The following is a 16070-nucleotide window of genomic DNA, read 5'->3' as shown; positions in this document are numbered from 1 at the left end:
GTGCTCGGTCTTGACTCTTGCGACACTGGAGCGCTGGTACAGGTTGATGTTGTGCTGCTGCCACACAATCTCTCAGTCTGGTTGTTCATGCTAAATGCTACTTTAAAAGATTCGTACTTTTCTGATATTATTTTCACCCCTAGATCGGTCTTTGAAAAGCCTTTTTAGTTTCCGTTTCAAATATCCGATTAGCCGTAGCTGGTCAGAGGTTTCTGAACCACTCTCCAGTTTAACTGAACTTAAGCAAATGTAGTAGCGAGTGAAAATGTTGGAAATGTTACTTCAAGGAAAAAAACTTTTAAAATATTCTATTTTAGCAATGGTAGTGAGTCATTAAATCCAGCTTTCTTTTGTGCCTGAGTTTAGCTGGTTCCGGGGCAGGCCCTCCCCTCACCACAGGAGCTTCTGGGGAAGATTCTCATCAAAAACAAAAAGAAGCACCACCACCACCGGCCCTCCAGCGGTGGCAGCATACGCCGCAGGGATCTGGAGGAGCAGTCGTCACTTAGCAATGGTGTGTTAAGACAAGCCCGTGCTGTCTAGTTTGCTGAAATATATGTTTGAAGGGAAGAATTACAAAAATAATCTTTGTCTGTGATGGAATGTGGGGTTGAACATCTGAATTCCTGACTGGTGAAAGCAGCTTTTGCACCGGGACACAGTGGGACATGGCTAAGAGACAGAACACGTTAACACCAGTTGACTCGATCTTGTCCGTGTAGACTGCCCTCTCACGGACAGCGATGGAAGCCAGCTCCTGTCCAATGGTGAGGAGAAGCTTGCTGAGAGGATGGTTAAAGACTCAGAGCCTCGCAAGTCCCTTGGTGAGTTGGAGAATCAGGGGGTGTACTGAGAGAGAGGATGCCAGCGTGTAACAGTTGTAACATCCCCACAGGAGGCGAGGGAGAGAGTGAAGACGACGAAGAGGATGAACCAGTGACTGAGCTGAAAAAGCCAAATTCAGATGAGGTGGGGTATCACGAGCACAAATGATATGTGATTGGCTGATGTGGCTGATTGACAGATCAGTGGTATCTGCCTCCCTTAGGGTACTGCCAGCAGTGAGGTTAACGCTACAGAGGAGATGTCGACATTGGTCAACTACATCGAACCCGTCAAATTTAAGAGCTTTGAGGTGGCAGCCAGTAAGTGTGTGTGAATGACGGAGACGAATGACAGCGGTCTGGTGGACTCATTCATGACTGATGAGGGGACAGACTTCCTGGACATTCGTTGTTCTTGTTGTTTGTGTTTTTTTGTTCATTTTATTCATTCAATATTCTTCTTCTGTCTTTCTGTCTATCAGAGAGGAAGAAGTTCTTCGAGATGTCGTCATTTGTGGAAACAAAAGGCATGGACACACTAAAGAGCTCTCCTATTGAATTTGTGGAGTATCCTTGGAAGCTTCTTATACCTTAAAAACACTTTGCTTCTTTTTTGGCGTTTGAACGCTGAAACTCAGTCCGTTCGTCCTCAGCTTTGCGTGGTATACTGTAGTTTGGCACTGTCAATGGCACCTAGCCAACAGCTTACATTGCTGAGGGCTGAGCAAACGTGGAAACAGTCATCCAAAAAAAAAAATTACCTTTTAATCCTGACCATCGTCAAATACTGAACTCGTAGGAACACCTCTACCGAGGCAACGTGACCTCATCCAGGTGCTCTGAGATTTTAGACCTCAGCCGAATCAGTTGTTGAAAAAATAAAACCCCTCCACATATGTGGGTGAAAATCAGCCTCAGGCTTTCTTTGTGTTCCGAATTTAAAAAAAAAAACAACAACAACCCAAGTTTCATTCATTAACAAAAATTTAGAAAAAAAAAAAAAAAAAAGTTCGACGCCACCGCCAACACCGCCAAAAAAACAAAACTAAAGTATAGAGTGCAAGCAGCCACGCCTTGTCTCTACTCCCAGGTAAGCGTCTTGCCTTTGTTTGGAAAACCGTCACGTTCATGACAACTTGGAGATGTAGGATGCTGCACGTCAGGTTGCACGAGGGCAGGTAAAAGGACGGACTTCAAAACTGGTGAAAGAAAGGCGCTCAAACTGGGTTTTTTTTTGGGGTTGTTGGTTTTTTTATTTCCCAACCACCAAAAAAACAACAACAACAAAAAACAAAAGAAGAATGTGTTTGTTATCGTTGTGCTCTTATTATTAGGGAAAACTCCCATATATTTTAGCTCTACGGTGTTGACTGCTTAACAGCCCTCCCCCAGGTACAATAAGAACCAGCTGAGCCGAATCTACCCCAAAGGAACTCGAGTGGACAGCTCCAACTACATGCCTCAGCTCTTTTGGAATGTCGGTTGCCAGATGGTGGCGCTGAACTTTCAGACCCTTGGTGAGTCGTGGGACAAAGATCTCCGGAGAGCACGGTGCACGGTTAACGCTTGAGAATAATGGATACAAAACAAGGAGCGACAGGCTGCATAGGCGGGCTAATGAGATCGGTCTTGTTTCATGTCCATCGCTTGACTTTAAGAAAGTTCAAAAGTGTCCAAAACGGATTCTTAAAGCAAACAGATGCGATGTTACACAACATGCGAATTGATAATGATGATATGAAACCTCTCCTCTCCTTTTCTTCTTCGTCCCTTGCTTCCCCTCTCTCAGATCTCGCCATGCAGTTGAACATTGGTGTGTTTGAGTATAATGGCCACAGTGGCTACCTGCTGAAGCCGGAGTTCATGAGAAGGACAGACAAACACTTTGACCCTTTTACTGAGAACATAGTGGATGGCATCGTCGCCAACACTGTCAAGATTAGGGTGAGGGCAAACTGCGTGTGTAAGTATGTGACTGATGTGACTCTTAGGTTCTTCCTAATAATGAAAATGTGTTTCCCAACATCCTCCAGGTGATCTCAGGCCAGTTCCTGACTGATAAGAAGGTTGGCGTGTATGTGGAAGTGGACATATTTGGACTGCCGGCTGACACAAAACGAAAGTACAGAACCAAGACGTCTAATGGGAATTCGCTCGACCCTGTGTGGGATGACGACATGTTTGTCTTCAATAAGGTAAGTACAAGAAAGTGTTCTCCGGTGGTTCCTACATGTTCTCCTTCCCTCTACAACAGAAATATATCTATTACTTCCAGGTGGTCCTCCCAACCCTGGCCTCTCTGAGGATAGCAGTGTTTGAGGAGAACGGCAAGTTTATTGGACATCGAATCCTCCCCGTGTCAGCCATTAGACCTGGTCAGTGCACAGGCCCCCCCCCCCCCAAAAAAAACTAGAAGGAATACGCTGGCTTAACTTTAAGCGGGAGAACTTTTATTTCCTGCAATTTATACGGAACCAAAACTTGAGTGACTGTTAACACTTACTTATTGACTCCTTCCTTCCCTTTTAGGCTACCACTACATTAACTTGAAGAATGAGTTAAACCAGCCTCTCCTCCTGTCCTCTTTGCTGGTCTACACTGAAGCTCAGGACTACATCCCGAATGAACACCAGGGTAATAACAGCAGATTGATATCGAACCCCCCCCCCCCCACACTTTAATCTCACACTCTTACCTGACTTAGACTTGCCTAAATCACTGAAAGCAGACACATTCCGGTTTTGCTATCACGCATCATGACATCATGACTGTCCTTCAAGACCACTAACAGCATAGTGCGCTCAACACTGAAAACTTCAGTCGTTATCTCATTGCCTCACCCTCAAGCCGACAGAGGTCAGGTGAGTTTTTGTAGTACACAAAACACAGCTTGAGTTCCAAAGGCAAAGGCATTGCGGTAACCTCCCGAACACTCCAAGTGAACGGTGACCAGCTTTCAAGTGTAAGTAAAAGATACATAATGAAACCATAAAATGACATCATATTGCTCAGCTGATGTGATCTAAAAGACGTGTTAAAGTCCAGCTGCGATTTGTGGATTAAAAAAAACTTCGCCCAACCTTTCAGGGGCATGAGGGTAAGTAGATAATCCAAATGGAGAGATTTGACACTGCAAAGTCTGTTTGAAATTCATAAAATCTGGAGGTTTTGATTGAACTGTGGTCACCGGTATTTTTGTGTCCTTTTAACTTTTCCATTGTTAGTCCAACGGAGTTGCTAAATTTGGGGACTTCCTGTCTTACAAATGATCAATCTTAAGCCCCACCCCTTTGATTGATTCTTCGGTCAAAGCTGTTGCCCGTCGAAGTCAGATTCTGTTTGTCCAGCAAGCAACGGCTGTGACGGAAGATCAAGAAGAGGGTGGCGCTGAGTGCAGGCAAAGTTAGTCCCTGCAAGTCAAGACTTTACCTAAAATGCTGAAAGGTGTGTGTGTGTGTGTGTGTGTGTGTGTGTGTGTGTGTGTGTGTGTGTGTGTGTGGGTGCGTGTGTCTCAGAGTATGCAGAGGCGCTGACAAATCCCATCTGGCACGTCAGTCAGTTGGATAAGAGGGAGACGCAGCTGGCTGTTCTCATAGAGGACAACAGCGAGGTGAGACAACGCTTTGTGGTCAATATTAAAAACCCTCACCTTCTACAGACACACACACAAAAAAAATCTGTTGTTACTCCTCCCTGCATTGCAACCTGTCTCAATCACGCGAGCGTGTCTTTGCATCTGAACAGCACGTCCCCAACCAACCCAGAGAGGGAGAAACCCCAAGAGAGAGTGACATCATTCCGGGATGTCGACTCCCCCCTCCCTTCCCCAACGTGCCTCCTGGCTCAGTGGATGAGGACCTTCACATTATCAACTTGCCTACACCGGGTAGAGACATTCACAATTCATACGCGTGGTACTAGAGGCACCATTTTGGTTTCCTCTTGGAAGTTTTTCATTGTCTGAGCAAACTGAATGCACGTGTCATCACTGTTGTCCACGTATGTGTTTGTCTGCACAGCCCAGCTGACTGTACTGACGTTGTCCTTTTCAGTGGAAAACGACTTCAGGCTCACTGATTTTTTGTTTCTTTCTGAGCCTTGTGTATCATTCCCGTCATCCATTTCACCCATCCTATCTTGTATGCCTCTCCTGTGTTGTCGTTTTGTGTGTGTGTGTGTGTGTGTGTGTGTGTAGCACAAAGCCAGAAAGAGGACCTCATAGCCACTGTTCTGGCAGGTAAGGTCATCCCGACGCATCCAGTTTCGCACAGACCCTTTGTGTCACCTATAGATTTGTGAATATACATTTTTGTAACTGGTCTTTTCTTTAACTTTGACTCACAAGAAGTGGCTCACGGGGTTTCCAAGCAGAAGTCTTAAAGTCTTCGCTTTTTTTTTTTTTTTTTTTCCCATAAATGCGCTTTATTGTCCCGCCGCTCCAACCTCGTGTCGGTCTGTCTGTCAGATATCCAGGTCCAGTCTATAGAGGAGCTGAAGCAGCAGAAGAGCTTTACAAAACTTATGAAGAAGCAGAACAAAGAACTCCAGGAGCTTCGAAAAAAACATCGTAAGAAGGTACACACACACACACACACACATCTGTGCTCACATCCTTTTAACTCTTTACAACTTCTTGCTTAAACTGCTGAATATTTTGTTGTTCAAACTTTTGCATTCATGTTTTAGTGACAAGATGAACTTCTCTGTGGCTTTGCATTGTTAAATATTTGCATACGTGTACGTCAGGTGTGGAATCTCAGTAAGGATCAGAAGAGTCGGAGTAGCCAGCCTCTGTCTGACACCCAGAGGAGGCGCAGTCAGATGGAGAAAAACCTCAAACGTAGCGTCAAGAAAAAGTAAGGACGGACGAATGAACACAGCACAGCTCCTAAAGGGGGGATGGAGGATATGAATCTCATTCTACTGTCTTTATTACATCCTTGATAAACTTTTAACACTAAGATATGTGTGGACTTTTTTTTTCTTTTTTTTTCATCTGTCTTTTGGCCCGGCCTGGAGGGGTGTCCCTCTTGACTGAATATCCAAATCAGACGGTCTGACTGACAGTCCGTCTCCGTTGTTGAAACATGCATGCAGCAGAGCAATTCCTACTCTTGAGCTGAAGGTGGCACTAGTAAGCTGGATGCTGACATTACTGACTCCTGTTGAGCCAGACAGTGGAGGACAAGCTGCTCCTTGCTCTCCCTGTGCACTGAAAGTGATCAATGGTTTCAACTCAAAGTGCATGCAAACAGTACTAATAAGCCATGTACGACACTGATATTGCTGGGCATTTTCGTCAACACATAGAACTTAAACGTAGCCGGGGCAGCCTTCAAGGGGCTCGCCTAGTCTTGGTAGTATTCCAGCAGGTATTGTGGATACGGGCTCTTGAAGCTGGTTTAATTGATTCTTATTGTTTTAGCCGTAGGCTCATTAGTCTTTGAAAAATGTGAACCTGCTCAGGTTCTCCCGGGGTTGTGTCTCATCGCTATTTTTTTAATTTTATTTCACACCAACACAACACAAACACAAAGACTCTCATAAAACCATGTAAAGGAAAGAAGAGGGCAGCCGCCGATGAAGACAGGATGGTCCCTGTTAGCTTAAGGACATTACGGTTGCAGCCTAGTCATGCTGTGTGTGTGTGTGTGTGTGTGTGTGTGTGTGTTCAGCGAGCCTCAGGAGCCAGTGCAGCGGGAACTGTCAGCCTTAGATCAGGAGATTGAAAAGCAGACCGTCCAGCTAAGAGAATGGCAGATGCAAGAACTGCTGAATTTTCGCCAGCAGCTGCACTCACTGGAGAGAGAGAAGCAACAAACACATCTGCAAGAGGTAGTGAGATCTCACACACACACACACACACACAGTCTAATGTATCTTTGCTCCTATTATGCAAACCAATGTGTACACTCAAGGTGGCGCATGTTCCCTCTGTATTTCTGCCGTGAATTCCTTGGTATACTCACTTCTGGAGTTCATTACTAACTGACCTCCAAGAAACTTCGAAAGCACCTGGACAGTGACTCGCTGACATGTTGTCATCTGCGACTGTGTATTTTTAGTCTTTCCAGAAGTTAAAGGAGACAGCTCACGAATGCCAAGCAGCTCAGCTCAAGAAGCTCAGGGAGGTGTGCGAGAAGTGAGTACGGCTGCCTCAAACGGTTACGCCAGAGAGAAGCTGGACGAGAAGTCTCAATTTAGCACCTCATCCTTTGTTTCCTTCCCATTAGTCATATTGAATATAGACTTGCTTTGAAAACCTTAAGCTTTATCTTTGCGTTGTGAATGTTATGTCCATTTTTTTTTTCTCCGATAGGGAGAAGAAAGAGCTCCAGAAAATCCTAGACAGGAAGCGACAGAACAGCATCAGCGAAGCCAAGAGCCGAGACAAAGAGAAGGCAGAAACGTAAATGAATGTTTTATTTCCCCGTGATGGCTATTTGACACTGTTTTCATTCACGTTTGTCTTTTTTACTTTTGGTCCCGGATCTCCCTTCCTTTTCTTTTGACGTTTCTGTCTGTCTCTACAGGGAATTGAATGACATTAACAGAAAACACATTCAAGATTCGGTGACCTTAATCCGCAGGGCAAGTACCGAATTTCCCTACTTGATGACAATTTTCTGCCGTTGCCGTCCATCGCGTCACTCACAAACTCATATGTTCTGCTTTCCTAATCAACCAATGCCTTCCTTCCTTTAATCTTCATACTTGATTTCCTCTCTTTCCCCCTGACCTCAAATGTTCCTCGCTTCCTTCCCGTATCTTCCTCCTCTCCCTTCCTGTCTCACCCCAGCTTGAAGAGGCTCAGACCCGGAGGCAGGACAAGTTGATGCTGAAGCAGCGGGAGATACTACAACACATAGACGAGGAGCTTCCACTGGTGAGCAGGCGTTAGGTGTTTCCTCAGCGGGGTGCGTCCTTCGGGGGCTCTGTGACAGTGTCGCCCTCCACGAAAAGGTCCCGCTTTCAATTTCGTGCTACCGTTTCAACATTGGAGGAAGTAACGATTTGGGTTTTGCTGTTTGTGCCCAGGAAATATTGTATTCAACTGGTCAGCCATCACAGGAGCAGGGCTTTTCACTGCTAAGATAATCAGCCAGTCCACTGAACGGCGCTCATCTCAAAGCTTTTAAAACCTCGATGAAACCGATTCGCCGTCTGATTCCGCCTGTAAATGGCCACAATTAAAACCCATCAAGGAGCGCTCGAACATCGTTCAGTCGGTGCTGGGATTGGAATAACATCCACCACCGACGCAACCACCGAAACATCATCGCCACCCTCCGTTCTGCGTTCTGCTACTGTTTGCTTCCCCTGTGTTCGATTCCTCTGAATGTAACGGAAAGAAAGAAAAAAAGAAGGCAACGCGTCTACTTGAAGTGGGAGGCGGTCACAACAAGAGCGATTGAGTGATTGAAGACAACAAATAGGCTCGTTTCCTTATTTGTTTAATTATTTCATGATGTTCCCTGTCCAGCTCCAGTCTCAGTTGGAGGGCGACCTGGAGGAAGAGTACAGGCGACTCCCAGAAGAAATCTGCCACCACCTGCAGGCGGAGCGCCAAAACAAAGGTCTCCGAAAAAATGCGCTCTTCTCACCCTCGTCCAATCACAGCAGCCCCAGTTCTGACTCGGGCCCACCCTCTAACTGCTCCACTCCCTCGTACCCATCGACACCCAATCGGAGTGCCTGGAATCGGAGCCTGGACAATAGCACTGCCTCACTGGCCGATTCCACGTCGTCGTCCACGACTCCGGTCCTGTCTGAGGCAGAGATGTCATTCAGTTAAAGTGAATACTTGTTCAAAGAAAAATACATTCAAACGGGATCTATAATGATTATTATATGGGATAGTAATGATAAAGTTTATTTACTAATTTTATTCCTTTTTTTATCATACATGTTTTGTTCTTCTCAACAGAGCTATATTATTTTTTATTTTGCCGATTTTGTCAAACGACACATCATGCCTTTTTTTTTTTTTTTAAGATTTCAGAAGAATCATAATCGAACTGCTATTTTTAATTTTGTTTTAGTTGTGTTTTTTTTTACATCTACTTGTCCTTTTGGTTTTATTGTTGAATCCTCTCGCGCCGTTTTCTTTACATCGTTTCTATCGTTGGCCACGCTGTCGTTGCTAAAGCTCGCTATTGAAAACTGCTTCAAAACTCGTTTTTCCGGAGTTTACGGGGGGGGGGGGGGGGGTGGTGTCTACTCGGAACAGCCTGTAGAATTTTCTGAGCCCTGCAAATAAATATCCATAAGAACCACAAATAAGTAGGCGCGACAAATACCAAGCAGGTATGATATGAAAAATGAGGTTTTTCTTTAAAGAAAATTTTAGACTATCTAAAGTCGTAGTTGTAATAGCAGTAGCCGGCCAGTAAGTGGTGCTGCGGCATTGGTAGTGATTTAAACGTATGCTTTGCGCTCTCCGTCGTTCTATTCTGATTATGCCATTGTAGTACGCCCCGACACGAACGCGCACACACACAAATACACACCACTGCATCACCAGGATCTGCAGCCTTATTTGTGGGGATAACACTTAACCTCCAATTAAAATCCAGCCGAGTTTGCGTGGTAGGGCTGTCAAACATCCATCTGGCCATAGATGTGTGTGTGTGTGTGTGTGTGTGTGTGTGCGTGTGTGTGCATACGACAGGAAGCGAGGGTCCGGTTTTCTGAGTGCGCGTGGAAGCAGAAACACCTGCTTTTTTCCTTCGATTCATTCAGTCATTCATCCACAGTTTATTGGTTGAGAGGTCGAGTTCTCCAAAAAGGCACATCCGGTTTGATAGGCCCTGTTTGTGGAGGAACCTCAGTAGTTTCCAACTATCAATGATAACCAAGCCCTGTGAGTGTGTGTGACTGGGAGATTATCTCCTAGTCACACACACTCACAGGGATAATCTCTTTATGTGACATTTGCTCTTAGGAACAGCAATACTTTCGACTAAATGGAAAGTGCGCGCGCGTGTGTGTGTGTGCGTGCGTGCGTGCGTGCGTGTGTGTGTGCTACTCTGGTAGCTGGGAGGAGGACATCACCTTCTTAAGTAGCAAAGCCAACGAAGGGGAGTCTGATTTGCTCAGATCAGCCGCATTATCATTATTATTATTATTATTGTTATTCTATGCTTTAACTTCCCTTGAGCTTTGGAAAAAAAGAGAATAACTTCTTGCTGCCAAAATTATTGGTGAGCATCGTCACGTACACAAAGTTCCCTCCGTTCTTCAAACTTAATACTGAATGTGGGTTTTCTGTCCCTGTTGTATTTATTTTTTTCCTTTCGTCGTCATTGGAGACTTGTTTTTTTTCCTGTCAGGTCCACTTTGAAGGGTGAAACGATGGCGCTCTGTCTGTATGTATTCTGTGTACATGTCAAGTTTTATTTGAGTTTTACTACTGACCACAAGTGCTGGAGAGAGATGAGGGATGAGAGGAGGTCGAGGGATGAGGGAAAACTATATTTTTTTTTAACCTTTACACTAAAAAGTTTTTAGAATGAGACTCGGCCTCTCCTACCTCCCCCCCCCGTCCATGAGCACTGGCTTCCCTGTCTGTCTGATTATTCCCCTCTCCTAGTCTTTGTAAAGTATTTAAATGGATTTGGAACAGTGATTTCTTTTGTGGTTATTTAAAGTTTTTTGTTTTGTTTTGTTTTTTACTAATGAAAGAAAAATGACTGGCAAAATCAACGTCTTTTTAATCAAACTAGGCATTGTGCGGGGTACTTTGATTTCGACAGACATTGCTCATTAATAAATCATTCCGCAGTCGCATGTATCTCCTGTTTTTAGCGCTTTCTTAACGTCTGCACCCGTTGACTCGTCGTCATCGAGCAGCCGTCGACCAAGAGGACCCGCCAGCCCCGTCACGTCCAGCTGTCCTCCAGTTCTCACAGGATAAATGCCCAGCTGGCTCATGTTGGATGCCGCTCTTCGAGAACCCGGTGGATAATTTGCCAGGGACGTGTTCTTCGCGGACCGTCCCTGCGTTAACTGTCAAGTTGGTTCAAACCATTCCAAGTCAGGTGACAAGTATTCCACTCCACGTTACTCTGTAAAGATGTGTACAATACTCTTAGGTACGCTATTTTTGTAGTTTTCCTTCCAGTCACCCTTCACCAGCTGCATTTCCGTGTTTAACATGTACTTTTGTCACTCTTGGTTCTGTTGCTTGTAAATATTTTTCCGAGCTGTGGATCAATGCGACTGCTTTTCTAACTGAACACATTTTTTTTGGGATCCTCGACTTTGCGAAAGGAAGGTTTCCTTCTTTAATCAGCACGAAGAAAAAAAAACGTACGTATTGTTACACTTGATGACATCACAGCGTTGAAAACGCATGGGTAGCACATGACTTTGACGCAGTACTGGACATAAACCAGAAATGACGATGCGGGAACTTCAGTATGCTAATAGAGGTGGACACAGGACACCTTAAATACCAGAGCTGCGCCTGCTGCGGCGTGTGTGCAGTGCCTCACACTCACCTCTCTAAACCAACGGGTTTTTTTTTTTGTGGTCTGAAATGAAACTTTAAAAATATTTTGTTTGTTTGTTTGCTTTGACACGTGGAAAAAAAAAACAATCGTGCAAAATTTACACAGTTTAAAAAAAAAAAAAAAAAGACCTTTGAATATCAGTCTTCATCTCTCATTGGTTAGGTTCCACGTCAGAGTCGATTCCTGCCTTTGTGTAAAGCGGGCTTCACTACCTCCACCCCCTTTACACCTCATTTCCACGCAGAAATGCTCAGTTTATTCATAGAATAAATACTCTAGTAAATAAATGCTCGAATAAAAAGATCACCTGACCAGCCTGGATGAGAGGCTCATTTTGTCTGATTTTGGTTCCTGGACGCGTGACTGTAATGCTTTCGACATCGATGTAGAAAAATAGAGTCCTGCTGATGAAGTCACTCATAGGGCTCTTTGCAATCCATCTGTGAACGTGACGCAAACTGGCGCCCGGGCGAGCGCAATCACTAGTTTCAAGCCGGATGTCATGCCAAGCTTCCTCAGCCGGGTAGATCTGCTTCAAAAATAGCAACACGCCAAGACCTGGCGTTCCCTGGGCTTGAAAAGTAGTGCTGTCAGGCAATTTTAAAAAAAATTAACCTAATTAATTACAGGATCTGTAATTAATTAATCGCATTTTAATCTCATATCTGCTTCAGGTCCCTGAATAAAGAATTTAGATTCTAGGACATTTCAAAATTGTAGTGCATGAGTAATCAAACGAATACACTAAGAAGAGAAGATTAGAAATAGATTTTTATTGGTGACTGAATAAAACCTGAGTCAGGGCATCTGAAGGCGGAGCCTCAAACAGGCACTTTGCCTAGCGACGCAAGTGTGAAGTGATGAGCCGCTGCCAAGTACGGGTCCTTCGGTGGGCCGAGTTTAAAAACGCTCGTGTTTGGGTAAAATTCGCATTGAATTGCCACTCAAGTGTGCTTTAATTAATCTGGCATTAATTTTTGCTTTTAACGCGTGAATTTGCGGTGTAATTCATGCGTTTAAGTGACAGTCCTGCTTAAAAATGAACGACGAGAAGCGCTCGGTTTGGTTTGAGCGATGCACATGAATAATTACTGCCTCATTACTGCCTCTTTGCGCCGTGCACCGTGGTCTGCCTGCAGATTAGGCGCCTCCTAAATACCAAAAGGAAGCTTAACAGACTCCGAACGTACAGCGCACCCGTACAGCAGAGTGCCTGGTGCCATACGTAGCTTAAATAGGGCCTCTCGTCTGTTAACGGTTTTTCCGTACACAATTTCTATGGTCTGCGTGGAATTTGAGGCAAAAGTTACTTTTTTTTTTCAAAGTACTCGAGGCAAATACTGAAGTGAGAGTAAATAGAGAGGAGGGCTTCACAATATCCCCGCGTTCCTTGACAGATAAGCGGTGTAGAAAATGGATGGATGGATGGGATGGGACCACAAAAACGGTAGCGGCGGGTCGAGTCCGTTGAGTCTTTTCGTGTGCTGTACTACATAAACGCTGACTGAAAGAGACCAGACATTTACAAGGTAAGTGGATTCAGGTTTAGAAACAGGAAAATTCTGTTTCACGTGACCGCACCCTTGGAACAGAAGCGACAGAGACGACTGTCGGCGTTCAAGTGTGACAGGAAAGGGGTAAAAAGGCTGTACAGGATAAATAAACCCAACTACTACAAACTTAACTTTAAACAGTGAGTAAAGAGTAGAAATACTGCTTGGTACTGCTTGAGGTAGTTAGACAATACCAAGCTGTGAACAGAGGGTGCTCAGTGGCAGGGTTATCGCGCGGGGATTTTTCCCGACGCTGACACTTCTTCAGAGTCCATCGCAGTGACATGTTTATTTTCTCCTTCATAACTGATACAAACATAAATAAAGGCACTTGCCGTTTATTTGTCATGAAAACTGTCATGTTTTATACCTCTTAAATGAGGCAGGAGGGTTTTTAAGGCTCCAGAGCTTTACCTTCGCGCTACTCGATTCAGACAAAATAGGCCAGATTAAAGGCCTCTCCCTCTCTCTCTCTCTCTCTCTTTCTCTCTCTCTCTCTCTCTCTCTCTCTCTCTCTCTGGGTGGGAAATACCAGTCGCTGTAATGCAATGCTTTATTTTCTCAACATGAGGTCAAAGCTGTTTAAGAGCCTCCTACACACAACAGGAACGTGGAGGGTTTGAAAAGTTGACCAAATATAAATAGCAGCAGTCTGAAAATACTTCGATCGGCCGACAAAAAAAAATCCCCAAGAGAGATCATGTTCACGCAATGGCGGGAAAGATTTGTGATCAAGTGAGTTCTCGGTCAGTCCTAGGGATGGGTTCGTGCTGGAATTTGAAACTTTTTAGAAGTCTTCAAGTTTTTACATGAAAGGAAAAAGCAATCTTTGGCATTGAAGTCCCCTTGCGATGTTATCGTTTCGTCCCGATGCCGCCAAGACACTGACGTTGATGTCGCCATCAACAACAACACCCCTAGGTCATAGCCTCTCCGATGACTCGTCGAAAAGCTGACAAGAACTCCTTTGGTGATTTTCAATATCTTATTTAAGGAAAACGCAAACTTAACTCAGTGCGCAGTGGCTGAGAGGTTCTGGGAGAAACCGTTCCTTCAGAGCCAAGGGCGGCTCGGCTCGACCCTCATAACCTCGGTAGCCTACTTGGCTACCACTTACACACCGTTATTGTAGTATTCATGCAGCCCAACCTTTCATCTGTCTCTCTCTCTGGCTTCCTCTCATCCCTCGCTGCTGCTGGCCAAGTTTCATGAAGGTTGGTTTGAATCTGTAATCCACGGCAAATTAGAGATTACCTGCTGCAAATCCCTGCGATCCGCGACACCAAAGTGTGTCAGGGGAGGCGAGTGTTTGTTTTGGGTTTTTTTTTTTTTAGAGATCACGCGTATTTTATTCTGGGCTATATCAGCTGTGTCATGACAGAATGTCTAGAACTTCATAAATAAAGCCTCAGGTCGCCAGTGAAATCCACGTCAATGATGAGCTTTCGCCAAAACCGTCGCTGTCGCCAAAACCGTCGCTGTCGCACCTTTTTGGTTTTTGTGGCAGACCTTCCTCCTCATCTCCTCACGCCCAGTCGACAAAGTCTACCAGTCGCAGCCGCTGTCAGGTTGCATCTGTCCCCTTCCCTCCTCCCTCATCCTCTCACCCCAGTCTATCCGTCTCTCCCTCGTTGCTGATGCTGCAGTTTGGTTTTACCGTCTCGTAATTCACCGAGCTGCACTTTTGTTGCCTCAGACTTTTCTCCCTTCCCTCCTCCCTCCCTGAGAGTGAGTCACTGCAAAGATCTGAACTGATGGGGATATTTTGTTTTGGAAAGTTGACGCCTTCTCAAAGGCTCCATTAGCCACCGTCTTGAAATGCATCAAAAGTTCATTTGGTTGTAGCCCACAGCCACGGCGGTCCGTTAGCCGGTGGATTACTTTTGTCCTTCAGCTGAGCCCCCTTGATAAAAGAAAGACTTACTTAGATTTAGAAAGATTGGGTTTGTAAATAAAGGCTCGCTAAAAGTCATTCGACTGTCAGATGAGAGAAGGATTTCTTTATTTCCCTCAAAACAGTTATTTGTCCTCTGACTGACTGAAGTTCTCGGGACAAGTTTAGGTTTCTCCCTTCCTTCTTAGCCTATGGAGGCTGACACCCCCCAGTGTGGGGATGGCCTATCAGAGAGGGAATTTAGAAACCATGCAAACGACGATGGGTTTATTCAGTATTCGCCACAGAAAGGAGGACGGCGTTCATTTTCATGAAACCACCACGTAAACGAAGCGTTTCTTCACCTTAAAAAAAAAAAAGTCTCACCTTTCAAGTTACAGGTTTCTTGAGCTCTGCCTTTTTTTTTCTCATCTGTATACACGTGGTTGGCTCCTTCCGGATTTCGGAATCACGAAAACGTGAGAAGCCGGAGCTCGAGCCCAAGCGAAAGGTATGGCGCCAGATAGCTGTCAAATGCAAACTAAACGAGCTCAGGATCAGGAATTGAGGGCGTAAAAAAAAACATAACCTTGAGAGGTCAAAAATGACCTTAATAGTTAAAGTTTTGTCTCGAGCGTGTAAATCGTGACAGAGCGCAGTTGGGAGACGGTGGCGCTGCTCGCTCTCTCTTCTAACTTACACCCTCGCTCGCTTCGGGATGTTTTTTCGCTCTCGATATTTTTTCCTACCAGAAACACGTCACGGGTGTAAGGCTCGACAAGACGATTGCCGATCGCAGTTCATCGGCGAAGTACGCCTGTTAACGGTCAGCTGCTTGAATCAATTTTCTTGTGTGACTCCATACCTTCCATCGTCGCTGTGTTCAGACTGTTTGCTACCAACTGTTGATCTAAATAGGACTTCACAATAACACTTAAAATAAGAATCCAATCATGGCGCTGGCTAGTTTTGGCGCCGCTGACCATTAACAGGTGTACTTCGGCAAACTTCTTCTTGTACTCCTTCTTCTTCCATGTGGTTTAATGGCATGTTCGTTGCATGACCACCTAAGAAAAATTGATTCAAGCAGCTGACCGTTAACAGGCGTACTTCGCCGATGAACTTCGATCGGCAATCGTCTTGTCGAGCCTTACACCCGTGACGTGTTTCTGGTAGGAAAAAATATCGAGAGCGAAAAAACATCCCGAAGCGAGCGAGGGTGTAAGTTAGAAGAGAGAGCGAGCAGCGCCACCGTCTCCCAACTGCCCTCTGTCACGATTTGCACGCTGAGACAAAACTTTTAACT

General features: G+C 45.0%; 1 protein-coding gene across 1 annotated transcript in view; it reads left to right on the top strand.

The window, feature by feature from the left end:
* plcb3 (phospholipase C, beta 3 (phosphatidylinositol-specific)) overlaps positions 1-11119 on the top strand; it is a 57377-nt gene extending 46258 nt beyond the window's left edge. Inside the window, exons 14-34 of the mRNA XM_086196712.1 lie at positions 367-514; positions 723-824; positions 896-969; positions 1049-1145; positions 1307-1391; positions 2217-2341; positions 2614-2768; positions 2858-3019; positions 3100-3199; positions 3354-3458; positions 4340-4434; positions 4569-4710; positions 5020-5061; positions 5290-5399; positions 5571-5680; positions 6500-6659; positions 6890-6966; positions 7144-7233; positions 7358-7415; positions 7624-7710; positions 8308-11119. Of these exons, the coding sequence (XP_086052838.1) occupies positions 367-514; positions 723-824; positions 896-969; positions 1049-1145; positions 1307-1391; positions 2217-2341; positions 2614-2768; positions 2858-3019; positions 3100-3199; positions 3354-3458; positions 4340-4434; positions 4569-4710; positions 5020-5061; positions 5290-5399; positions 5571-5680; positions 6500-6659; positions 6890-6966; positions 7144-7233; positions 7358-7415; positions 7624-7710; positions 8308-8619 (2436 nt within the window). The 3' untranslated portion in view covers positions 8620-11119. The remainder of the gene's footprint in view (positions 1-366; positions 515-722; positions 825-895; positions 970-1048; positions 1146-1306; positions 1392-2216; positions 2342-2613; positions 2769-2857; positions 3020-3099; positions 3200-3353; positions 3459-4339; positions 4435-4568; positions 4711-5019; positions 5062-5289; positions 5400-5570; positions 5681-6499; positions 6660-6889; positions 6967-7143; positions 7234-7357; positions 7416-7623; positions 7711-8307) is intronic.
* The last annotated feature ends 4951 nt before the right edge of the window (positions 11120-16070 follow it).

Source organism: Aulostomus chinensis, chromosome 24 (assembly GCF_037954235.1).
Source record: "Aulostomus chinensis isolate RoL2024-O1b breed Wild chromosome 24, RoL_Achi_v1.0, whole genome shotgun sequence".
NCBI classification, from domain to species: domain Eukaryota; kingdom Metazoa; phylum Chordata; class Actinopteri; order Syngnathiformes; family Aulostomidae; genus Aulostomus; species Aulostomus chinensis.
This window is presented reverse-complemented; position numbering and strand designations above follow the sequence as displayed.